At 36.3% G+C, this 26817-nt stretch overlaps 1 protein-coding gene across 1 annotated transcript in view; it reads left to right on the top strand.

Annotated features, from left to right (window-relative positions):
• The first annotated feature begins 7166 nt into the window (after positions 1-7166).
• LOC142237745 (uncharacterized) overlaps positions 7167-26817 on the top strand; it is a 55004-nt gene continuing 35353 nt past the window's right edge. The window contains exons 1-3 of the mRNA XM_075309139.1: positions 7167-9511; positions 17231-17324; positions 17941-18063. Coding sequence (XP_075165254.1) covers positions 7189-9511; positions 17231-17324; positions 17941-18063 — 2540 coding nt within the window. The 5' untranslated portion in view covers positions 7167-7188. The remainder of the gene's footprint in view (positions 9512-17230; positions 17325-17940; positions 18064-26817) is intronic.

Genomic DNA, 26817 nt, shown 5'->3' with positions numbered 1-26817 from the left:
AATTTTGTCAAAATTTTATTACTATACAAAATTTCGTCAAGATTTTATTTCTATAGAAATTTTTGTCAAGATTTTGTTTCTATGGAAAATTTTGTCAAAATTTTCTGCTATAGAAAATTTTGTCAAAATTTTATTTCTATAGAAATTTTGTCAAAATTTTATTTCTGTAGAAAATTTTATCAAACTGAATTATATACCTATTTAATCGACCTTTTTTGTTTAATATATACCCCGTATGGACTAATTTACAATTAAGAAGATGGTATTAAGAAGTTTTAAGATGCCTTGGCATCGGCAAGTGTTACCGCAACCCAAGTAATTCGATTGTGGATGATAGTCTTTAGTACGAGTTTATGTACAATCCATGGTGGAGGGTACATAAGATTCGGCCTGGCCGAACTTACGGCCGGATATACTTGTTTCTATTTGAAAAAGCGGTGGATTATCCCACCTCAGTAATGCTGGTGACATTTCTGAGGGTTTCAAAGCTTCTCTAAGTGGTTTCACTGGAATGTGGAACGCCGTTCCGACTCGGCTATAAAAAGGAGGTCCCTTGTCATTGAGCTTAACATGGAATCGGGCAGCACTCAGTGATAAGAGAGAAGTTCACTAATGTGGTATCACAATGGACTGAATAGTCTAAGTGAGCCTGATACATCGGGCTGCCACCTAACCTATTTGAAATATAATTTTTTATACCCTAAACCATATAGTGGTCAGGGTATAAAAAGTTTGATCGGCCAAAAAATATGCCTACCAGAAATATTGATTTTAGATCCCATAAAATATATACCGATCGACTCAGAATCACCTCCTGAGTCGATCTAGCGCTTGGTGTCCGTCCGTCCGTCTGTCCATGTATTTGTTGTTCACAGGATTCCGGTAGCAATTATTAACCGATTTGGATGAAATCTGACACATGGTGTTTTTTGGGCACAAGGACGAACGCTATTGAATTTGAAAGAAATCGGATCAAATTTAGATATAGCTCCCATATATATGTATCGCCCGATTTCGACAAATGGAGTCACGTTTCGCTTTTTACAAGCCGATCATCATGAAATTTTGCACATAGTAAACTTTCTCATCACCCTTTAATTCTGCAAAATTTCATCGAAATCGGTTCCGATTTAGATATAGCTACCATATATATGTATGGCCCGATTTTCCCAAATTTGGCCATAAAAACCTTATTTATTAAGCGATCTTACTCAAACTTGGCTTACTCTAATTTTTTATAGTACTGACAATATGTGCCAAAAATAATCGAATTCGGTTCAGATTTAGATATAGCTCCCATATATGTATCGCCCGATTTTGCCCAACTTGGCCGTAAAACCCTTATTTATCAACCGATAGTACTCAAAGTTGGCTAAATATAATATTCTATACCTCTAACTGTATGTGCGCAATTTCATCGAAATCGGTTCAGATTTAGATATAGCTCCCATATATATGTATCGCCCGATTTGGTCAAATTTTGCCGTAAAACCCTTATTTATCAACCGATCGTACTCAAAGTTGGCTAAATGTAATCTTCTATAGCTCTAACTGTATGTGCGAAATTTCATCGAAATCGGTTCAGATTTAGATATAGCTCCCATATTTATGTATCGCCCGATTTTGCCAAATTTGGCCGTAAAACCCTTATTTATCAACCGATCGTAACCAAGGTTGGCTAAATGTAATCTTCTATAGCTCTAACTGTATGTGCAAAATTTAATCGAAATCGATTCAAATTTAGATATAGCTCCCATATATATGTATCGCCCGATTTTGAAAAATTTGCCCCTAATAACCCTAATTGTGACCATAGGGGCCTCATTTAATAACTGATCGTACTCAAATTTTACACAAAGTGACCTTCTGTGGTGTCAATCATACCTGCAAAATATTATACAAATTGGTTCAGATTTAGATATAAGTCCCATATATATGCATCGCTCGATTTTGTCATATTTGGCCATAATACTCTTATATATTAACCTATGTTATTCAAATTTCAAATTTTGATGTACTAGGGGATCGTATTTACATGTAGCTCTTATATAAATCTATTGCCCTATTTGCAGAAATTTGGATTTATTACCCACAACTAATTGACCGATTTCCTCTTTTTTAATAACGGACTCAATATTAGTGGCACAATAACTCTTTTGTTGCAAAATAAACTATAGCTCCTAATATTAGACATTTCTGCTCAGATTGTGACACGACACCTATAAACATGTACCCCCTTTATGTTCTCCAAAACCTATACCAATTATACCCCACAAATGCTTATGTTTACTAATTCAGTACACACAAAAAAAAAATTTCTGATTCAATCACGAAATTAATTGATCCAATTAATTTTTTAGTTGAAATGTCTTCAATCACAGAATGATAGTATCAATTAAAAAATTAATTTGTCCAATTAAGAAATTAATTGATACTATTAATTTGTGTGATTGATTTTTATTTTAATTAAAAAATTTGTTGATTCAATTAAATTTTTAATTGAAAATTTTTTAAAACTCAATTAATATTTTAATTGGAAAAATGTTCGTGAAATTTTTTTCTGTGTAGAGATGGTTTAGGATATGATGTAGTCGGTTCCGCCCGACTTTCTACTTTACTCACTTGTTTCATTATGCAAATGGGTGCAACAAATAAAATGAAATTAGTCTCCAAGAAACATAAAAATTTGTTGTTTTTGTTGTTTTCGATACAATTTTTATGGTCCTATTTCATTTTGGTTTTGGGACCCATATTCTTGGTGACCATTTTCACAGATTCCTGGATCGCAATGAAGTCAATAGCCGACATTATTGTGCAATCGCGAACCGTTTTTCTTTGCCAAAGAATGATCAATGAATATTCTGAATACGGCATCATATGGGTGCCGGAAATTGTTGGAATAAGGGAAACCTTGAAGGCAAATTAACCGGATATAAGAGCTATGACGCATAGTAAAGGTAACTTAGAAAACGTAAAGACCATACGGGCAACGCGAGTCGAGTTGGATGATTGGGCACGAGAGACACATAAGGGATGTGCACCAATGCAATGGTCGGAAGAACGACGAAAATATTATGGGGTGACCAAGGCACGAAAAAATTTGGAAAACTACTCAAGAAGAGTAGAATGGCCGGACACCTAGAATTGAGAACACTAATAGGAGCGGCGGAGAATGGTGCATGTAGGGCGTGTTTTTTTGACGATTATGAGACTTTGGAACACTATATTCGTCACTGTCATGTCTTTACTAGACATGGCAGTGACAAAAAGTTAACTGCAAGTGATTCCAGATTCTGGCCCAGCCTGGAAGAAGAGACTGAAAGCAAATTAGGGAATTCATTACACAAAGTTCATGGAAGAAGGATGCGATGTACAAATAAAGTTAGAGCAACAAGCTGAATACTGGCTTATGTGTATGTCAGCTTATTAAATAGATTAGGCTCATTAAAAATAATTATTTCGTAGGTGGCATTCTCTACATAAAATTGCATAGCAATTACAACTGAATGCACCCCCTACTACATTTATTGTAGGCCCATGTATTCCACTGTATTCCAAGTGAATGTAACATCTGTTGCTTCTGTTATTGCTTGTTCAATGTCTTTGTATATTACCAATAAAGTTCATTACCAATATAAATAATATAAACTTCTTACTTGACTATGCATATAATGGGTGGGGGTTATGATGAATGCTTGTGATGTTATGTGCATTTATTATTAGCAGTATGTACGGCAGAGGGATTGAACTAAACATAAAAATTTAGTACGGCATGTTAGTATACGCACTCTAACTACCGTACAAAAATTGATCCATTTCGTTTCATAGCTCATATATAGCTACCATATAAAGAAATAAATTTCATCTGAAGCGGTTGGAATATGGCCCTCTAATTACTATGTAAAATCACAATGGACTGAATAGTCTAAATGAGCCTGAAATTTAATCGGGCTGCCACTTTAACCTACTATGTAAAATTGGTACATATCGGTTCATAACGATTTATAGATATTGTACGTTTATGTATGTATTTACTCTGGCTTTTTATACCCACCACCATAGAATGGTGATGGGGGTCATGGGTTCGATTCCTGCTTCGACCGAACACCAAAAAGTTTTTCAACGGTGAATTATCCCACCTCAGTAATGCTGGTGACATTTCTGAGGGTTTCAAATCTTCTCTAAGTGGTTTTACTGCAATGTGGAACGCCGTTCGGACTCGGCTATAAAAAGGAGGTCCCTTGTCATTGAGCTTAACATGGAATCGGGCAGCACTCAGTGATAAGAGAGAAGTTCACCAATGTGGTATCACAATGGACTGAATAGTCTAAGTGAGCCTGATACATCGGGATGCCAACTAAGCTAACCTTCATCTTTTGTCTGCACGCAGGCCAAGTTCGAAGATGAGATATATCGGTCCAGGTTTTGATATATTTTCAATTAAACGGATTTGCCTGAAATTGGAAATCTAGAGGTATTTTAGGACCGCAAATAAGTGTGTCGAAAATTGTGTGTTTCGGTCCATGTTTTGGTATAACTCCTATATAAAAGGTTGGATGATAACAGGTTGGCTGATAATTCCCCGGTCTGGCACATAGATGGCGTCGCTAGTATTAAATGCATATTATTTTTATATAGTACCAACCTTCAAATGATTCATGTCAAAATTTGACGTCTGTAAGTCAATCAGTTTGTGAGAGCAACTTTTGTTATTGTGAAAAAAATGGCAAAAAAGGAATTTCGTGTTTTGATAAAATACTGTTTTCTGAAGGGAAAAAATACGGTGGAAGCAAAAACTTGGCTTGATAATGAGTTTCCGGACTCTGCCCCAGGGAAATCAACAATAATTGATTGGTATGCAAAATCCAAGCGTGGTGAAATGAGCAAGGGGGGCGGTGAACGCAGTGGACGCCCGAAAGAGGTGGTTACCGACGAAAACATCAAAAAATCCACAAATGATTTTGAAGTTGATCGAGATTGATCAATTGAAGTTGATCGGGGCCTTAAAGATATCAAAGGAACGTGTTGGTCATATCATTCATCAATATTTCGATATGCGGAAGCTCTGTGCAAAATGGGTGCCGCGCGAGCTTACATTTGACCAAAAACAACAACGTGTTGATGATTCTGAGCGGTGTTTGCAGCTGTTAACTCGTAATACACCCGAGTTTTTTCGTCGATATGTGACAATGGATGAAACATGGCTCCATCACTACACTCCTGAGTCCAATCGACAGTCGGCTGAGTGGACAGCGACCGGTGAACCGTCTCCGAAGCGTGGAAAGACTCAAAAGCCCGCTGACAAAGTAATGGCCTCTGTTTTTTGGGATGCGCATGGAATAATGTTTATCGATTATCTTGAGATGGGAAAACCCATCAACGGTTACTATTATATGGCGTTATTGGAGCGTTTGAAGGTCGAAATCGCGGCAAAACGACCCCATATGAAGAAGAAAAAAGTGTTGTTCCACCAAGACAAGGCACCGTGCCTCAAGTCATTGAGAACGATGGCAAAAATTCATGAATTGGGCTTCGAATTGCTTCCCCACCCACCGTATTCTCCAGATCTGGCCCCCAGCGACTTTTTCTTGTTCTCAGACCTCAAAAGGATGCTCGCAGGGAAAAAATTTGGCTGAAATGAAGAGGTGGTCGCCGAAACTGACGCCTATTTTGAGGCAAAACCGAAGGAGTACTACCAAAATGGTATCAAAAAATTGGAAGGTCGTTATAATCGTTTTATCGCTCTTGAAGGGAACTATGTTGAATAATAGAAACGAATTTTGACAAAAAAAAGTGTTTTTTTTTGTTAGACCGGGGACTTATCAGCCAACCTGTTACAATTGTTATTGCAATAAATGTAGAAAGACCCATTACAATTGTTTGGGTTGTTTTGTTTGTAATTTCGGTTTAAATTGGTAATTTTTGGTGATCAAAGTACTATGATTTGGGAACATGAGCTAGAAAATGCTGGCAGCATTGTCCATATTTAATAATTTTCCTTGTCATAATCTACAGTATTGATTTCTGTTACTATTAACTCGACCATTTATACCTTTCATTTTTTTTCTCTCTCTCTCTCTTTCCGGCTCTTACAGATATTACAAAGCCATAACGAGCACAACACTTAAGTATTTTTCCAATCTTCAAAGCCTCAACAAGACAATAGCCAAGAAGATTACAATCACAACAACAACATCAAAATAAAAGAGAGGAAATAAGAAAGCATATAAAACAAAAAAAAAAAGCAAAACAAAACAATTCTCACCAATGTACAATCAACATTAAGGCTCTTGTAAGGCCACACACTCGCTCGCACATATACGCACACCCAAGTAGTGCATATTGTCACAACTAAAGAGAAGGAGAAAGAAAGAGACGATTTATGTCATATGAACATTTTAAGGAGATAGAAAAATTGAAATCTTCTGTTACCCCCCACACATGTTCACACATGAAATTGAGTTGTGTGGTTGATATGGATGATGGTGGCCCCAAATATGATGAGCCTGAACATTGTCAATATGTTTTGTTTGCGTGAATATCAAAAATCAAAGCAAATATTTACATTTTCATTAGCGGCGGCATCATTTGCCTCAGTCCCAACACCAGCCGAAGAAAAAGAGCCAACATCTGTATACTCATCATTGGTGTCATCATCATATGTATTCTCGATGCCTATGGTATGCAAAATCAATGGAAAATGTTGAACAGAGACCCCTCCACAATATCGAACAGAGAAGAAAAAGGACAAAAAAATTTGCAATCAATCCAAAATCCACACTCAAACCCATTGCTGCTGCTAGGCTATCATCGACTGGTCTCAAGCCTAGAAGCACCAGTCAAACGAGCATCATCATCACCGCAATCATCATCATCGTCGTCGTCGCCGTTGGTAGCAATAGCATCATTATCTTGGTTATCAATCAAAGTGCCATTGTTAAACCACAATACGACAACAAAGTTGTTGTGGTTGCTTCTATTGTCATTGCTAATATTATCCGTAAATAAACGCTGGAGCTTACAAAGTCGTCAACGTAAACAAAACCTCGACTCTGACTCGCGGCAAGGGATTTGTCAAATGTTTACCCATAGTCTGGATAAATTATTATAGTATTTAAGCAGCAGAGCAGTGTGCGAGGTCTGAGGGTAGTGTAGTGACTCACAAATCAAACAACAAAAAATCCAAAAATGAACGAAGACACAAATGTCACACCATTGGAGGGGAATCCCGAAACGGAGACTATGGCCAAAAAGGGGCCAAGTCTTCAAATGCCCCTGGAGATAGCGGATCAAGAAAATATTGCTTATCCCGAGGATTTGGCCCAAAAAGCTGGAGATGCTGTTACATTGCCCGAGATGCAAAGCAAATCCGATAAGGCTGTCTCTACCACAGGTATGCCCGATCTGGATGATTATCGTAGAGCCGTTACCTATGAACTCGTTTTCAATTCTCTATTGGAAAAGAAAATGCAAGCCATGAAACGTGATTGTGAAGAGCGTAAGCGCAATAAACGTCTGAAACGTAAATCCATAGGGCGAATATTCTTGGCCAAACGTCTTTTCAGCAGTGTGGATTCGCGTAAAAGTTCAGTGCTTAGTGATCCCATGGCTAGCCAAGAGGTTTTGCAGGCCCACTCAGAACCTACAACACCACAGAAATGTGTAAAGCGATCATCTTCGAAAACTGCCATAACAAAAAAGGATTCAGCAGCAAAACACCAGGAGAGCACTTCCATTCATGAGAAGAGTCCTAGTTTAAATTCTTCACGTTTGGGATCTCCCCTTTCTGGTGCCAAATCTAAATCTAAATCGAACACTGCCAGTTCTGAGTCTCAATCTCAGTCCCAGCCCCATCCGCCACCATCACAACAGCAATCCCTTGCTCACATACAAAGCGGTGGGGCTGATGATAGCATTACCAGTACTCTAAGCAATTCTTCGGGAAAAATTGTTAAACGCCATGTTTTGGTTATGGCCCAAACCCATGGTACCCCATCGGATGTATGCCATACATCCAGCTCCTCTCCGGACTCCAAAGCCTTTAACAACGGTCTCAGGGCTGATGATGCAACGATACGTGATGCCGTAGTTAAGTCCAGAGATCCCACATGTGATACCACCTCTTTGGCCAGTGGCTATGGTAATGGTTCTGGGGCTCGTCTCAATTCCAACACCTTGGGCGATGACAGTCTAACCTCGCTACGTGATAGTATAGAGAGTCTTTCGTTTGCCAGTTCCCGGTGTACTGTGAGTTTTGGAGCTGCCGAAATTATACCAGATGCCATAATCTATGATCGACGAAAGGCTGCTGCCAAACGTCAACGTATCTTGGATGCCAAATCCATAAGTGCCCAATGCAGCCCCATATTACCTTCGAGGCATGTGATTAAGACCATGGTCCATGCTCCCATGTCTCCACCCGTTACTAAAGTCCTATCTATGGCCACCAATAGCTCGGCTAGTGGACAACCACCCATAAATATCATTGAGCCATTGCCTTCAACTGTAATTGATATGCCGGAGCCTATGGGACAAGCCCGACAGCAGACACAACAGAAACGACGCTTCTTGCCCAATCAACTTTCCTATACCGATAGCCTCTTTGAATCGCGTAATATCTCTAGGCAAAATACCTCGGAGGATAGTGCCAATTTAACTGTGAGCACTTTACTTAATCAAAGTGATTCTCTGTCGCTGGCTGGGATGACATCTAGCCCCACGGGGGGATTTCGAACCGCAGAGCTTATCTTACCCACAGGAAAGCCTGTGTCCATCAATGATCGTTTCAAATCGAAAAGTACTGGAATCCTAGTGGCTTTGGGCAATGGGCGTACACGGCCTCCACCACCACCACCACCCTGTGAAACAGCCCAACCATCACCGGTGGCCCTCTCATCGCCACGAGAGCTGCCAACACATAATCTTCCAATCGCTGAACTCCAGCAATTACATCTTGCAAGCAATAATAAGCACAAAATGTTAATAGATAGTTTCAAATTAGCCACAAAATCCCCAATACCCTCAGCCATACGCCCCATAAAATCCCAAGAATCAACAACCCCAGCCATTGTGTCAACACCCCAAGGAGCCACAAAATCGTCAATGCAATCTTTGCATATTGTCACCATGGCCACAAGTTCAGAACTGCCGCAACAATATCCTGTGATCGAGACAGCTGCGTCGTCAACTCTAGCTGGTGGGGATGGTGTCGTTGGTGTGCCTTCATCTTCTGCATTTCCCATAAATCGTAGCCTATATGCTGGTGAACGCCCCTTGGAGGTGTCCACATTAAATGGAGCCATTGTAACCACCACTGCAATGCCCGATGATACAGCGAAATTACATCGCATGACCTCAACATCTACAGGATCGAGTATTGGTCCAACTGGATGTTGTACAACAACGAAATCTTCATCGCGGCCAAAAGATAAGCAACACTTCAAGCCGCACATCATTCCATCGGGTCAGAGTGGCAGTGATGATGAGTACCGCCGCAAAAAGAGGAAATACAGTAAGTAAATGTTAATGGAATATATTTATACTATATGGTATAGCCATGAAGGACCAGTCAGAAATCCACCATTTAGTATATCGATCGTCTTAGAATTAAGTTCTGAGTCTATTTAGCGATATCCGTCTGTCTGTATTTTTATACCATCCACCATAGGAAGGGTGGTATAATAACTTTGTCATTCCGTTTGTAACACAGCGAAATATTATATTCTGAGTCGTGGTGAAATTCTTAGTCGATCTAGCAATTTCCTTCTGTCTGTCCGGTAGTCCGTCCGTCTGTGTAAATTACTCTAACAAGCTATCGACTTGAAACTTGGTATAAGTAGTTGTTATTGATGTAGGTCAGATGATATTGCAAATGGGCCATGTCGGGCCACTGTCAGATATAGCCCCCACATAAACCGACCCCCAGATTTCTCTTGCGGACGCTCTTGCAAGGTCAAATTTTATGCGATTCGCTTGAAATTTGACAACCGAAGCCTCTTGGAAGAGGAAATTTAATGCGATCCGGTTAAAAATCGGTCCACATAGATCCATAATCAGCGTTGCCACAATAAATTTTTATTTTGGCCCAAAATTTTTCCAAAATTGGACCAAAATTCGTACCAGCGGATTTTTCCAAATTAAATTAATATCATTTAAAACTTAAAACGTTTCCAAAATTTTACTTCTATAAAAATTTGTGCAAATTTTTATTTCAATTCAAAATTTTTATTTCTATAGAAAAATTTGTCAAAATTTTATTTTTATAGAAAATTTTAGCAAAATTTTATTTCTATAGAAAATGTTAACAAAATTTTATTTCTGTAGAAAATTTCGACAAAATTTTATTTCTATAGAAAATTTTGGCAAAATTTTATTTTAATAGAAAATTTTGTCAAAATTTTATTTCTGTAGAAATTTTTGTCAAAACTTTATTTCTATAGAAAATTTTGTGGGAAATTTTATTCCAATAGAAAATTTTGTCACAATTTTACTTCTATAGAAAATGTCGTCAAAATTTTATTTCTACAGAAAAATTTGACAACATTTTATTTTTGTAGAAACTTTGTTAAAATTTTAGTTCATTGGGAAATTTTGTCAAAATTTCATATCTATAGAAAATGTCGTTAAAATTTCTTTTTTCTAAAAAATTTTATTTCTATACAAAATTTTCTTCCTAACAAATTTTTACAAAATTTTCTTCCTATACAAAATTTTTGCATAATTTTGTATTTATACAATTTTTCTTCAATGTTTATTTCTGTACAAAATTTTGGCAAAATTTTATTTCTATAGAAAATTTTGTTAAAATTTTATTTCTATAATTTATTTTAATATTTTATTTCTACAGAAAATTTGCCGAATTTTTTTTATATAAAATTTTGAAACAGTTACTGATTTGACTAAAATGGACCAAAACCAACCAAATTCCATTTGGTCCGAACATCGGTCCTCTAGAAGGACCCAATTTCATCCGATCCATTTGAATTTTGGTACATGTGTTAGTACATGTCCTTTAACAACCATGCAAAAATTGGCGGATTTGATTTCCCAAGCTTTAGCAGTGTAAATTTCATCCGATACGATTGAAACTTGGCCCTCTAAATACCATGATAATCTTGGCTCATAATTATTTATGGGCTCCTCTATATAAAACTTAATTGGTTAAATATAAAAAAATATGCCTCTCAAGCAGAGCATCATTCTCATTTAATATTCTCACTACGTTAGGTTAGGTGGCAGCCCGATGTATCAGGCTCACTTAACCCTCTAATGCCCCATTTTTTTTGCCAGCTGATTACAAGAAAAATTTATACCGTAAAATTCAGCATATGCTGCAAAGCCTTTTGAATAGTTTCAAATAAGTTTTCTTTTTATTTTGCACATTTTTGTTGTCTTAAGGTGTGTTTTACTAAAGGCTTCCTTATTAAATGAAGCCCGCCTAAGGCAGGCTTGGGCATTAGAGGGTTAAACTATTCAGTCCATTGTGATACCACATTGGTGAATTCTCACTATGTTACCTTGATGTCTTTCGATATCTATCTCCATTGCCATTTTTACAAATACAATATATTCTATAATATTAACATGCGACATGTCCCAATTATGTTATACTACACCCATAGAGAAAATCATTTCGAAACGATCCGTTCATGAAAGTGAATCATCACACATGCGTTGTCAAACCGAGAACAGATGGGGTCAATCTGACAACGTAAAAATGACACCATACGTTCTCAAAACAACAACCAGCGTTCATGATCTGAAAACGTAATGGTTGCGAATTTATGAACTAAATTAAAAAAAATATTTTCGCTACCGTGACTCGAGCCTGTGTTGCCTGCACGATACACGTTAACAGTCGCCTTAGCACATTGCACCAACGGCGGAGTTGGCATAACAACGTCTAACGATTATTTTAAGACTTTTCATGGCCAAAGAAAAACGAATGCCGTTCATGAAGTCGTGAACGCCCGTGGACAAAATCGTGAACATTCCGTTTTGACTTTTATTGTGAACGTTTCCGTTTCATTTTGACAACGTTCGTTCACGATTGTAAAATGCAATTTTTATACCCTTCACCACTACTGTGGTACAGGGTATAATAAGTTTGTGCATTTGTATGTAACGCCAAGAAGTAGTGGTAAGAGACCCATCTTTTAGTATACCGATCGGCTTAGAATTAAATTCTGAGTGGATTTAGCGATGTCCGTCTGTCTGTCCGTCCGTCTGTCTGTATATGTAATTTTGTGCACAAAGTACAGCTCGCAATTTAAGTCCGATCGTCCTCAAATTTGGCATAGGGCCGTTTCTTGGGGCAGAGACAATCGCTATTGGTTTTGGAAAAAATCGGTTCAGATTTAGATATAGATGTCATATATATTTATCCCCGATTTGGTCATAGTTAGCGTGTTTCACAACCGATTTTCTTGATATACCGTACATCCAAATATTTTACGAATCTCGAAAATCTTGCAAAATATCAGCCAAATCGGTTCAGATTTAGATATAGCTCCCATATATATATATTTCGTCCGATTTAGACTCATATGACCACAGAGGCCAAAGTTTACCACCGATCTTTGTGAAATTTTGCACAGAGGGTAGAATTGGCATTCTACCAATGCTTGGTAAATTTGATTGAAATCGGTTCAAATTTAGATATAGCTCCCATATATATCTTTCGTCCGATTTGAACTTATATGGCCACAAAATCCAGAGTTTTACCGTGATTTGCTTCAAATTTTGCACAACGGGTACGTTTAATAGTATCGTTAAGTGTGTCAAATTTTGTTAAAATCGGTTCAGATTTAGATATAGCTCACATATATATCTTTCGCCCGATTTGGACTTATATGGTCTCAAAAGCCAGAGTTTTGCCCTGACTTACTTCAAATTTTGCACAAGCGGTACTTTTAACGATACTATTGTATGTACCAAATATGGTCAAAATCGATTCAGATTTAGATATAGCTCCCATATATATCTTTCGTCCGATTTGAACTTATATGGCCTCAAAATCCAGGGTTTTGCCGTGATTTGCTTGAAATTTCGCACAAGGAGTACGTTTAGTAGTATCGGTAATTGTGCCAAATTTCGTTGAAATCGGATCAGATTTAGATATGGCTCCCATATATATCTTCCGTCCGATTTGCACTCATATGACCAGGGGGGCCAAAGTTATACTCCCATTTACGTGAAATTCCGCATAGATAGCAGAATTATTATTCAAACTATCATGTACAATTTAGTCAAAATCGGTTCAGATTATATATAGCTTCCATATATACGTACACCAGAGTTGGGGAAATATAGTAGACTGTTACACATTTTAGACCCATTTTCAATGGAAGTTTCCTACAATTAACTGGATAGCGTTAGCCGATTTAAATTTTAATTCTAGAGATTTTGTAGAAGTAAAAAAATTGTCTCCTTTATATAGCTTCCAGCAAATGTGAAGTAGTTGAGATGGTAACACAAATTTTGGCCTACATAGTGGTGAAGGGTATAATATAATCGGCCACGCCCGACTTTAGACTTTACTTACTTGTTTCTATTAGTGTAGTTTATGAACATTATATACTTGCACTTAAAAATAATGTGCTAAAAATTTGAGTGCCAAACATATAGTTTTTACACCTAAACATATGAAAAACAGTATTTTTCGTCTGTGTGGAGGGTACATAAGATTCGGTCTTGCCGAACTTACGGCCATATATTTCTTCTTTTTATACCCTTCACCACTACTGTGGTACAGGGTATAATAAGTTTGTGCATTTGTATGTAACGCCAAGAAGGAAAAGTCTGAGACCCATCGTTTAGTATACCGATCGACTTAGAATTAAATTCTGAGTCGATTTACCGATGTCCGTCTGTCTGTCTGTCTGTCCGTCTGTCTGTCTGTCTGTTGATGTATTTTTGTGTGCAAAGTACAGCTCGCAGTTTTAGTCCGATTGTCCTAAAATTTGGTATGGGGTCCTGTTTCGGCTCAAAGACGATCCCTATTGATTTTGGAAAAAATCGGTTCAGATTTAGATATAGCTGTCATATATATTTTTCACCGATCTGGTCATAATTGGCGTGTATATCAACCGATCTTCCTCAAATTCCGTACATCCCAATATTTTATGAGTCTCGAAAAACTTGCAAAATATCATCCAAATCGGTTCAGATTTAGATATAGCTCCCATATATAGCTTTCGCCCGATTTACACTCATTTGCCCACAGAGGCCAATTTTTTGCTCCGATTTAGTTGAAATTTTGCACAGGGAGTAGAATTAGCGTTGTAACTATGCGTGCCAAATTTGCTTGAAATCGGTTCAGATTTGGATATATCTCCCATATAAAGCTTTCGCCCGATTTACACTCATATGACCACAGAGGCCAATTTTTAACTCCGATTTAGTTGAAATTTTGCACAGGGAGTAGAATTAGCATTGTAACTATGCGTGCCAAATTTGGTTGAAATCGGTTCAGATTTAGATATAGCTCCCATATATATGTTTTTCTGATTTCGACAAAAATGGTCAAAATACCAACAATTTCCTTGTAAAATCGCCACTGCTTAGTCGCAAAGTTGTAAAAATGACTCTAATTTTCCTAAACTTCTAATACATATATATCGAGCGATAAATCATAAATAAACTTTTGCAAAGTTTCCTTAAAATTGCTTCAGATTTAAATGTTTCCCATATTTTTTTTTTACTAACATTGTGTTCCACCCTAGTGCATTAGCCGACTTAAATTTTGAGTCTATAGATTTTGTAGAAGTCTATCAAATTCTTCCAGATCGAGTGATATTTAAATGTATGTAGTTGGGACAAACCTTTATATATAGCCCCAAACACATTTGACGGATGTGATATGGTATCGAAAATTTAGATCTACAAAGTGGTGCAGGGTATAATATAGTCGGCCCCGCCCGACTTTAGACTTTCCTTACTGGTTTTTTACTAACATTGTGTTCCACCCTAGTGCATTAGCCGACTTAAATTTTGAGTCTATAGATTTTGTAGAAGTCTATCAAATTCTTCCAGATCGAGTGATATTTAAATGTATGTATTTGGGACAAACCTTTATATATAGCCCCAAACACATTTGACGGATGTGATATGGTATCGAAAATTTAGATCTACAAAGTGGTGCAGGGTATAATATAGTCGGCCCCGCCCGACTTTAGACTTTCCTTACTGGTTTTTTACTAACATTGTGTTCCACCCTAGTGCATTAGCCGACTTAAATTTTGAGTCTATAGATTTTGTAGAAGTCTATCAAATTCTTCCAGATCGAGTGATATTTAAATGTATGTATTTGGGACAAACCTTTATATATAGCCCCAAACACATTTGACGGATGTGATATGGTATCGAAAATTTAGATCTACAAAGTGGTGCAGGGTATAATATAGTCGGCCCCGCCCGACTTTAGACTTTCCTTACTGGTTTCTATTAGTGTAGTTTATGAACATTATATACTTGCACTTAAGAATAATGTGCTAAAAATTTCAGTGCAAACATATAATTTTTACACCGAAACATATGAAAAACAGTATTTTTCGTCTGTGTGGAGGGTACATAAGATTCGGTCCTGCCGAACTTACGGCCATATATTTCTTCTTTTTATACCCTTCACCACTACTGTGGTACAGGGTATAATAAGTTTGTGCATTTGTATGTAACGCCAAGAAGGAGTAATCATAGACCAACCAACCTTAGAATTAAATTCTGAGTCGATTTAGCGATGTCCGTCTGTCTGTCTGTCTGTCTGTCTGTCTGTATGTCTATCTGTCTGTCTGTCTGTCTGTCTGTCTGTCTGTCTGTCTATTGATGTATTTTTGTGTGCAAAGTACAGCTCGCAATTTTAGTCCGATTGTCCTACAATTTGGTATAGGGTCGTCTTTCGGCTCAAAGACGATCCCTATTGATTTTGGAAAAAATCGGTTCAGATTTAGATATAGCTGCCATATATATTTTTCACCGATCTGGTCATAATCGGCGTGTATATCAACCGATCTTCCTCAAATTCCGTACATCCGAATATTTTATGGGTCTCGAAATACTTGCAAAATATCAGCCAAATCGGTTCAGATTTAGATATAGCTCCCATATATAGCTTTCGCCCGATTTACACTCATATGGCCACAGAGGCCAATTTTTTGCTCCGATTTAGTTGAAATTTTGCACAGGGAGTAGAATTAGCATTGTAGCTATGCGTGCCAAATTTGGTTGAAATCGGTTCAGATTTAGATATATCTCCCATATATAGCTTTCGCCCGATTTACACTCATTTGACCACAGAGGCCAATTTTTAACTCCGATTTAGTTGAAGTTTTGCACAGAGAGTAGAATTAGCATTGTAGATATGCGTGCCAAATTTGGTTGAAATCGGTTCAGATTTAGATATAGCTCCCATATATATGTTTTTCTGATTTCGACAAAAATGGTCAAAATACCAACAATTTCCTTGTAAAATCGCCACTACTTAGTCGAAAAGTTGTAAAAATGACTCTAATTTTCCTAAACTTCTAATACATATATATCGAGCGATAAATCATAAATAAACTTTTGCAAAGTTTCCTTAAAATTGCTTCAGATTTAAATGTTTCCCATATTATTTTACTAACATTGTGTTCCACCCTATTGCATTAGCCGACTTAAATTTTGAGTCTATAGATTTTGTAGAAGTCTATCTAATTCGGTCCAGATCGAGTGATATTTAATTGTATGTATTTGGGACAAACCTTTATATATAGCCCCCAACACATTTGACAGATGTGATATGGTATCGAAAATTTAGATCTACAAAGTGGTGCAGGGTATAATATAGTGGGCCCCGCCCGACTTTAGACTTTCCTTACTGGTTTTTTAATATATAATAGTTTCCATAGGAAGTTGAGACTGAATTTGAAAATTTCAGTTGTCGTTAACACACTTTTAAAGGACTTTGTTAGCACCGTGAAAAAAGCTGAAAACACAAATAGATTAAAATTTGTTTCCTAGAGTCAAGTACGCAAAACTGAAAATCAAAAGAGGGTTGTGTCTTACAAGTATTTTTACCTCAATTCTACGCTTCTTTTGTTCAGAATCAATAACAAAATTTTTAGTGTAACGACAAATCGGACATGCTTTTATCCAGTGCGGGTATTTTTAGTATTCGGCCCAGCCGAATTTAAGGCTATTTGTATTTGTCAATTATCACATGTTCACTAATTCTCAAAATCAATTTATATTACAGAACGTTATCATCGCTGTTCCGATCCAGTACTGGTATATCCAGCATCGAGCGGTTTGCAACACTGTATACTTAGTATGCCACCTAATGATCCAATGTAAGTAAATCCAAAGGTATAACTTTCATTTCTATTCCCAGTGCTTATAAATCACCAAAGACCATGGACATAAATCACCAAAGACCATGGACACTTTTAAAATTAATATGAAAATGAATGCTCAATACTTTTGAAAAACAATATCAGTAATGAAAATTACATAAAAATTTCCAATCCATTGAGAATTTTATGTCATTATTAATTACATCTTCATCAGATACCCAGGGCAATCTTGTTCCCTGGAGTAGTTCATTGTCAGTTCTTTAAAAAATTAATTGACTTTGAGTATTTTCTTGTTTCTTTGTATCTACCGTTTTCTGAATCTGATTCTCATTTTGTTTGTTTTTAATTTTTATTCTTTATGAACTTTTCACATGTTCAAAATGCTGCACATCCTTTCACTCAATTGAAATGGATGATGAATTCTGGTGAAATGATTGCTGTGAATTTCCCTTGCCCATCCGCTTCGTTTACGGATGAATGATTTGCAACAATTCTTTTGACGATTGGTTGTATATGAATGTCTGGAAAAATAACCACACCACTCTTCGCCCCGTACACTCTCCAAATGTTAAATATGCCATGGCATGGTCCTGATCCATTTGGGTGAAAGCAGACAATATCCTTATACGGAAGATTACGCTTATGATATGCAACTGCAAATGGAATCGGATAAAAATGATGACCTCGAAAAAATAATTCCAAGTGATAGTACAAAACGTAAACATCATAAACATCGGTAAGTATTATGTGAGAGAAAAAAAAAACTACTCGTAAGTACCAAGAAAAAAATGTCACTCAATTTTATCACTTAAAATCTTAATTGAATTTGCAAATAAATTAGTTCCGAATAATTCGTCGTGGTTCAATGTAGAGGTGTCCATCCGTCCGTCTGTTGAAATCACGCCAACCTCCGAACCAAAAAAGATATCAGTTTGGAACTTGACACAAGTATCTGTCATTGATGTAGCCTGCTATTGCACATGATTCATATCCGATCACTGTAAGGTATAGCCCCTCTACAATGAAAAGAAATCATGTCTTGTTCCAAAGATTTTGTCTTTTAACTAAAGATTTTGGTATTGATTCCAAGCCAAAGATGCGGAGAATTGAAGTAAAGACAATTTTAGGAACCAATTCTCTTTTTTATACCCACCAACATAGGATGGGGGTGGTATATAAACTTTGCCATTCCGTTTGTAACACATCGAAGTATTGTCCTAAGGCCGCATAAAGTATATATTCTGAGTCGTGGTGAAATTCTGAGTCGATCTAAGCATGTCCGTTCGTCCGACAGTCTGTTGAAATCACGAACGAAACAAGCTATCGACTTGAAACTTGGCATAAGTAGTTGTTATGTAGGTTACATGGTATTGCAAATGGGCTATATCGGACCACTTTTACGTATAGCCCCCATATAAACCGACCCCAGAATCAGGGTTGGCCTGTCGCAAACTGTGACTTTTGCGACATACGTTTACGACGGTATAATACGTATGTCGCAAAAGTCGTAAACCTAGTGTAGAAAACCTAATTTGGAATTAAAGAAATTGTGAATATTTTTTAATTTAATTTAGTTAAGCTCCCCGATAAAAGGTATGCAAAAAATGTCCTATATTGTATTTATTCAAAACTCTACTAGATTTACATCTCTCATTCATAACTTGAAACTATTCTTGGTTTTCGTGGACCAAGCTTTAGCTGCATCAACGAATGACTAGCTACAATTTTGAAATTTTTTAATTAGTATGGAAATTGGTTCTAATAAGCCAAAAAGTGATTTTATAAAATTTTTTCTAAACAGCAACAGCAATAAGTAGTTTTCCTTCCTTCCAGTTTCTGCAGTAATTTGTGAAAGGTTAACTATGAGCGAGTACCGACCGTCACGTTTACTGCACCATCGAGTAGTTTATAGTAATTTTGGCTTCAAATTTCCAATTGAAATAACTATATTCTCAAGTATTTTAAACTCGTTAATAATTTTATGAACATTCCTGAGAATTGAAACTTCTTCGCATATATCATCATCTTGGATATCATTCGCTGCCTATCTGAAGGGTCTGAAGTATTTGGAGTTTGCGACGTTTGCTAGTTTTTCTACATTTACGACGTGTATGTGACGTTTACAACTTTGCGACAGTCGCAAACCTTAAAATGTTTGATACAGACCATCTCTGCCCAGAATATTATAAATTTTTATACCCTATATAATAAGTTTGATCGGCCAAAAAATGTGCCTACCAGAAATATTGATTTTAGACGCCATAAAATATATACCGATCGACTCAGAATCACCTCCTGATTCGGTCTAGCGCTTGGTGTCCGTCCGTCCGTCTGTCCATGTATTTGTTGTTCACAGGATTCTGGTCGCAATTATTAACCGATTTTGATGAAATTTGGTACAGGGAGTTTTTGGGTACAAGGACAAACGCTATTGAATTTGGAAGAAATCGGATCAAATTTAGATATAGCTCCCATATATATGTATCGCCCGATTTCGACAAATGAGGTCACGTTGGGTGTTTTTTCAAACGGATCGTCACCAAATTTGGCAAAATGTAATCTTTTCCATCGCCCTTCAAGTTTGCAAAATTTCATCCAAATCGGTTCATATTTAGATATAGCTCTCATATATATGTATCGTCCGATTTTCCCAAATTTAGCCACAAAACCTTTATTTATCAACCGATCTTACTAAAAGTTGGCTAAATATAATCTTCTATAGCACTCACTATATGTGCAAAAAATCATCGAAATCGGTTCAGATTTAGATATAGCTCCCATATATATGTATAGCCCGATTTTCCCAAATTTGGCCATAGAACCCTTATTTATTAACCGATCTTACTAAAAATGGGCTAGATCTAGTCCTCTATAGTACTAACTATAGGTGCAAAATTTCATCGAAATCGGTTCAGATGTAGATATAGCTCCCATATATGTATCACCCGATTTTGAAAAATTCGCCCCTAATAACCTTATGTTTGACCATACAGGCTTCATTTCTTAACTCATCTTACTCAAATCTTGCACAAGATAACATTTTGTGGTATTAATCAAACCCGCAAAATATTATGCAAATTTGTTCAGATTTAGATATAGCTTACATATATATGCATCGCTCGATTTTCCCAAATTTGGCCATAATACTATTATTTAATAAACAATGTTACACAAATTTCAAATTTTGATATACTAGCCGATCGTACTTATACGTACTTGTATCTCTTACATAAGAATATTACTCGATTTTTACAAATTTGTATTTATTACCCACACTAATTTAACGATTTTCTTTTTTTTAATAATGGGCTCAATATTAGTGGCACACTAACTCCGTAGGTGCAATATCAACTACATCCAGTGTTGCTAGAAGTAGGGGAAATTCCCTTTATGTAGGGTTTTTCTAATATATAGCGTCTTGTAGGGACGTAGGGCCACAATGTAGGACATTTTTACTCAACACAATTTGTAATAATTTTTACATTTTGGTGGCTCTAGAGGAGGAAATTAGAAGCCGGCAAGGCTTGATCTTTAACAATGTGTGGTAAACTTTATTCCTGTAGAAAAATTTGTCAAGATTTTATTTCTATTCAAAATATTATTTCTATAAAAAATTTTCTCAAAATTATATTTCTGTGGAATTTTTTCTCAAAATTTTATTTCTATAGAACTTATTGTCAAAATTTTATTTCTATAGAAAAATTTCTTACAAAAATTTGTTTATAAAAACTTTTTCCAAAATTTTATTTTTATAGAGATTTAACAACAAAGATTACTATTTTGGGTAGAATTCTACCAACTGTGGCAACCGTGGTGGTAATACAAATTTATATTCTAAGTTATATACGTTGCATATTCATGTTTTAAGATAATAAAGTACTTAGAACCATTTTTGTTTTGTAAAATTTTTTAAATTTAACGAAAAATATAGTAGGGAAAATTGTTTGGGAATGTATGGGAAAGTAGGGAACTTTTTTGTCCTTGTAGGGTAAACCGAACATTTTCCCTGGCAACATTGACTATGAGCTATAGTCAGATTAACACAAAGCACCCATAGACATGTACCCCTTAATTTTCTTAAATATGCAACTACGGTTTATCTCCCAGACCTATATGTTACCCCATGTGTAACATATATGTGGTTTAGGGTATGATATAGTCGGCCCCGCCCGACTTTCTACTTTACTTACTTGTTTAATAATGGGCTCAATATTAGTGGCATACTAACTCCGTAGGTGCAATATCAACACAGCCAGTGTTGCTAGAAGTAGGGGAAATTCCCTATATTTAGGGGTTTTCTAATATTTAGCGTCTCGTAGGGCCACAATGTAGGACATTTTCACTCAACACAATTTGTAATAATTTTTACATTTTGGTGGCTCTAGAGGAGGAAATTAGAAGCCGGCAAGGCTTGATCTTTAACAATGTGTGGTAAACTTTATTCCTGTAGAAAAATTTGTCAAGATTTTATTTCTATAGAACATTGTGTCAAAATTGTATTTCTATAGAATTTTTTTCAAAATATTATTTCTATAAAAAATTTTCTCAAAATTTTATTTCTGTGGAATTTTTTCTCAAAATTCAACATTTTATTTCTATAGAAAAATTTCTCACAAAAATTTGTTTATAGAAACTTTTTCCAAAATTTAATTTTTATAGAGATTTAACAACAAAGATTACTATTTTGGGTAGATTAGGTTAGGTTATGTGGCAGCCCGATGTATCAGGCTCACTTAGACTATTCAGTCCATTGTGATACCACAGTGGTGAACTTCTCTCTTATCACTGAGAGCTGCCCGATTCCATGTTAAGCTCAATGACAAGGGACCTCCTTTTTATAGCCGAGTCCGAACGGCGTTCCACATTCCAGTGAAACCACTTAGAGAAGCTTTGAAACCCTCAGAAATGTCACCAGCATTACTGAGGTGAGATAATCCACCGCTGAAAAACTTTTTGGTGTTCGGTCGTAGCAGGAATCGAACCCACGACCTTGTGTATGCAAGGCGGGCATGCTAACCATTGCACCACGGTGGCTCCCGGTGGGTAGAATTCTACCAACTGTGCCAACCGTGGTGGTAATACAAATTTATATTCTAAGTTATGAGCTTTAGTCAGATTAACATAAAGCACCCATAGATATGTACCCCTTAATTTTCTTAAATATGCAACTGCGGTTTATCTCCCAGACCTATATGTTACCCCACAAATGCTTATGATTACTAATTCTGTAATGGTGGTTTAGGGTATGATATAGTCGACCCCGCCCGACTTTCTACTTTACTTACTTGTTTAAGATATTTCATTGCTATAGCCTATATAATGCCCCTAAAACCTAAAAATTGTAAAATTTCTTTTTCTATTGAGATACAAATGATTTTCTAATATTTGTGTCCATACAAGTCAGAACTCTTGTGTTCATTGGTTGTTTTCAATTAATAAGCATTTAATGTTTACACATCTATACATTTGTGGAATCAGGCATCATTGTGGCAATTATTCAGTATATCATGACCAAAGGGAATTTATGGCTATGCATTAGTAAGATTTTAATAAATGGAATCTATTGACTAGAGAATAGTTGATCAAATATTATGTTGAAATTAATTGATGTGCTTAAATACTATGGAAAATATAGTCATGAGGATTAATATGTAAAAAATCAATTAGCATGTATACACTGAAGCAAAAATTCATGGAAACTAAGTGGAAATTAAATGACATATTATATTATAAGCTAGTGCATATGTTTGCAACACCCATAAGGAGACGAGATAGACACATGGTGACTTTGGCAATAATGCTAATGGCCGGGCCCTGAGTCGACCTAGCCATGTCCGTATGTCTGTGAACACATTTTTGCGATCAAAGTCTAGGTGGCAGGTTTAGTCCAATCGTCCAAGCAAATTTGGCATAGGTATGTGTTTTGGTCGTTGGAAGAAATCGGTTCAGATTTAGATAAAGCTCCCATATATATCTTTCGCCCGATATGCATTTTTATGACCATACAGAGTTTCCAGTATTGGGGATTTTCCCCAAATTGGGGATATTTCTTGTGGATGGAGATGAAAATTTTGAGTTGGGTGACATGGGGATTTGGTGGGGAATTTTCATAAATTTGAGGATTTTTGTGGGGACTTTTTTTTTTAATCCATGCAGCAAATGAAATCAGGTTTGCAATAATGATTTCCATGAAAAATAAATTAAGTGCTTGGACTGGAAACGGATAAAGGATTTTATTTTGGGGATCCAAGCGCTAATTTACAATTTTACTCAGCTGGGCTAAGACTTTTTTCTACAATTGTGAAATCGTTCCGTGAGGCCTCGGGCCTAAATGTTTCGCTCTCATAAGAGTTCATCACTGATTTGGACAATATACCCCATAAATATAGAAATGATGAAGATGGTTCACCTTCATATTTATCTACCGCCCAATCACTTGAGTACCTAAAAATAAATTTTCGTTCATAAATACATGGTGACAGAACTCCCATTTTCATTTTTTGAAGGCAAGCTGATATGACAATAAATTTTATATTTTTTATACCCTCCACCATAGGATGGGGAGTATATCAACACCGTCATTCCGTTTGTAACACATCGAAATATTGCTCTAAGACCCCATAAAGTATATATGTTCTGGGTCGTGGTGAAGTTCTGGGTCGATCTAAGCATGTCCGTCTGTTGAAATCACACTAACTTCCGAATGAAACAAGCTCTCGACTTGAAACTCGGCACAAGTAGTTGGTTATTGATGTAGGTCGGATGGTATTGCAAATGGGCCATATCGGTCCTCTTTTACGTATAGCCCCCATATAAACGGACCCGCAGATTTGGCTTGCGGATCCTCTAAGAGAATCAAATTTCATCCGGTCCGGCTGAAAGTTGGTTCATGGTGTTAATATATGGTCTCTAACAACCATATAAAAATTGGTCCACATCGGTCCATAATTATGTATAGCCCCCATATAAACCGATCCCCAGATTTGGCTTTCGGAGCCTCAAAGAGAAGCAAATTTCATCCGATCCGGTTGATATGTGATATTAGTATATGGTATCTAACAACCATGCAAAAATTGGTCCACATTATATATAGCCCCCATTTAGCCGATCCCCAGATTTGGCTTGCGGAGCAACTAAGAGAAGCAAATTTCATCCGATCCGGCTGAAATTTGGTATTTGATTTAAGTATATGGTTTGTAACAACTATGCAAGAATTGGTCCACATCGGTTCATAATTATATGTAGCCCCCATATAAACCGATCCCCAGATTTGGCTTGCGGAGCATCTAAGAGAAGCAAATTTCATCCGATCCGGTTGAAATTTGGTGTGTGGTGTTAGTATATGGTCTCTAACAACCATGCAAAAATTGGTCCACATCGGTCCATAATTATATATAGCCCCCATATAAATCGATCCCTAGATTTGACCTCCAGAGCCTCGTGGAAGAGCAAAATTCAAGCCATTCGGTTGAAATTTGGTACGCAGTGTTAGTATATGGTCTCTAACAACCATGCAAAAATTGGCCCATGCCAGTCTTAATTATATAACCCCCATTTAATCCCAGATTTGACTTCCGGAGCTATTGGGCGACCAAAATTCATCCGAACCGGTTGAAATTTGGTACGTGGTGAAATGTCAAAATTTGTCCATGTCGGTCTATAGTTATATATAGCCGATCCCCAAAAATAATTTACCAAAATTTTATTTCTATAGAAAATTTTGTCAAATTTTGCTATAACACAGAAATAGAAAAGTTTGTCAAAATTTTATTTCTATAGAACATTTTCTCAAATTTTATTGCTATAGAAAATTTTGTCACACTGAATTATTTACGAATTTAATCGGCCTTTTTTATACCGTGCATCCGATCTGGCTGAAATTTGGTACATGGTGTAAGTGTATGGTCTCTAACGAAAATTGGTCCATATCGGTCCATAATTATATATAGCCCCCATATAAACCGATCCCCAGATTTGACCTCCGGAGCCTCTTAGAGGAGCAAAATTCATCCGATCCGGTTGAAATTTGGTACGTGGTGTTAGTATATGGTCTCTAACAACCATCCAAGAATTGGCCCACCATCGGTCCATAATTATATAGAGCCTCCATATAAACCGATCCCCAGATTTGACCTCCGGAACCTCTTGGAGGAGCAAAATTTATCCGATTCGGTTGAAATTTGGGACGTGGTGTTATATGGTCTCTAAGAACCATGCAAAAATTGGTCCATATCGGTCCATAATTATATACAGCCCCCATATAAACCGTTCCCCAGATTTGATTTCAGAATCGATCCGGTTGAAATTTGCAACGTGGTGTTAGTATGTGGCCGCTAATAACCATGCCAAAATTGGTCCATATAGGTTTATAGTTATATATAGCCGATCCCCAATCACACAAAAATTGGTCCATATTGGTTCATAATCATGGTTGCCACTCGAGCCAAAAATAATCTACCAAAATTTTGTCAAAATTTTATTCCTATAGAAAATTTTGTCAAATTTTATTTCTATAGAAAATTTTAGCAAAATTTTATTTCTATAGAAAATTTTGGCAAAATTTTATTTCTATAGAAAATGTTGTCAAAATTTTAATTCTTTAGAAAATTTTGTCAACATTTTATTTCTATAGAAGATTTTGTCAATGTTTTATTTCTGTAGGAAATTTAGACAAAATTTTATTTCTATAGAAAATTTTGTCCAAATTTTACTTCTATAGAAAATGTTGTCAACATTTTATTTCTATAGAAACTTTTATCAAAATTTTATTTCTATAGAAAATTTTGTCAAACTTTATTATATACATATTTAATCGGCCTTTTTTAGTTTATGGACTAGCTTGCAATTTAGAAGACGGTGTTAGGAAGTTTTAAGATACCTTGCCACCGGCAAGTGATACCGCAACCCAAGTAATTCCATTGTGGATGACAATCTTCAGTAGAAGTTGCTACGCAATCCATGGTAGAGGGTACATAAGATTCGGCCTTGCCGAACTTGCGGCCGTATAGACTTGTTTAAAATTAAAATGTCTTTATTTTAAAGAAATTTGCCTTTAGTAGTATGAAGATTGTGTGTCCCAAAATACCGGTTGCTTAATCTTTCATTGTTGGTGAATATTTTTCTTAGTACATTTCAATAGCTTTGCTTAATCAAATATATTTTGTAAAATTTTCTCCAGTGTCCCCATGATCCCTAATCGTACATTAAATTATAAAACCAGCACCCAAGTTGACATAAAATAGCAATCGGAATTTGTATGCCTTTAAAACGTTAATCATATCAGGCCTTTTAAAATTAATCTGAATTTTTCGATAGAAAATTTTGTAAGCACATAAGTTTTCAAAAGAAAAAGTTCACTGTAGAAAAAATTTTATTCAGTTAAAATAATATTTAAATAACGTTATGAATTTTCGAAGGAAAGGAATATTGTTTGTTATACGTTTAATGTGCATGAGACACTTACAAAATAAAACAAGTGAGGAAAATCTAA

This window comes from Haematobia irritans, chromosome 5 (assembly GCF_050003625.1).
Source record: "Haematobia irritans isolate KBUSLIRL chromosome 5, ASM5000362v1, whole genome shotgun sequence".
NCBI lineage: Eukaryota > Metazoa > Arthropoda > Insecta > Diptera > Muscidae > Haematobia > Haematobia irritans.
Note: the sequence above shows the minus strand (reverse complement) of the source record. Positions and strands in the feature narration are given on the sequence as shown.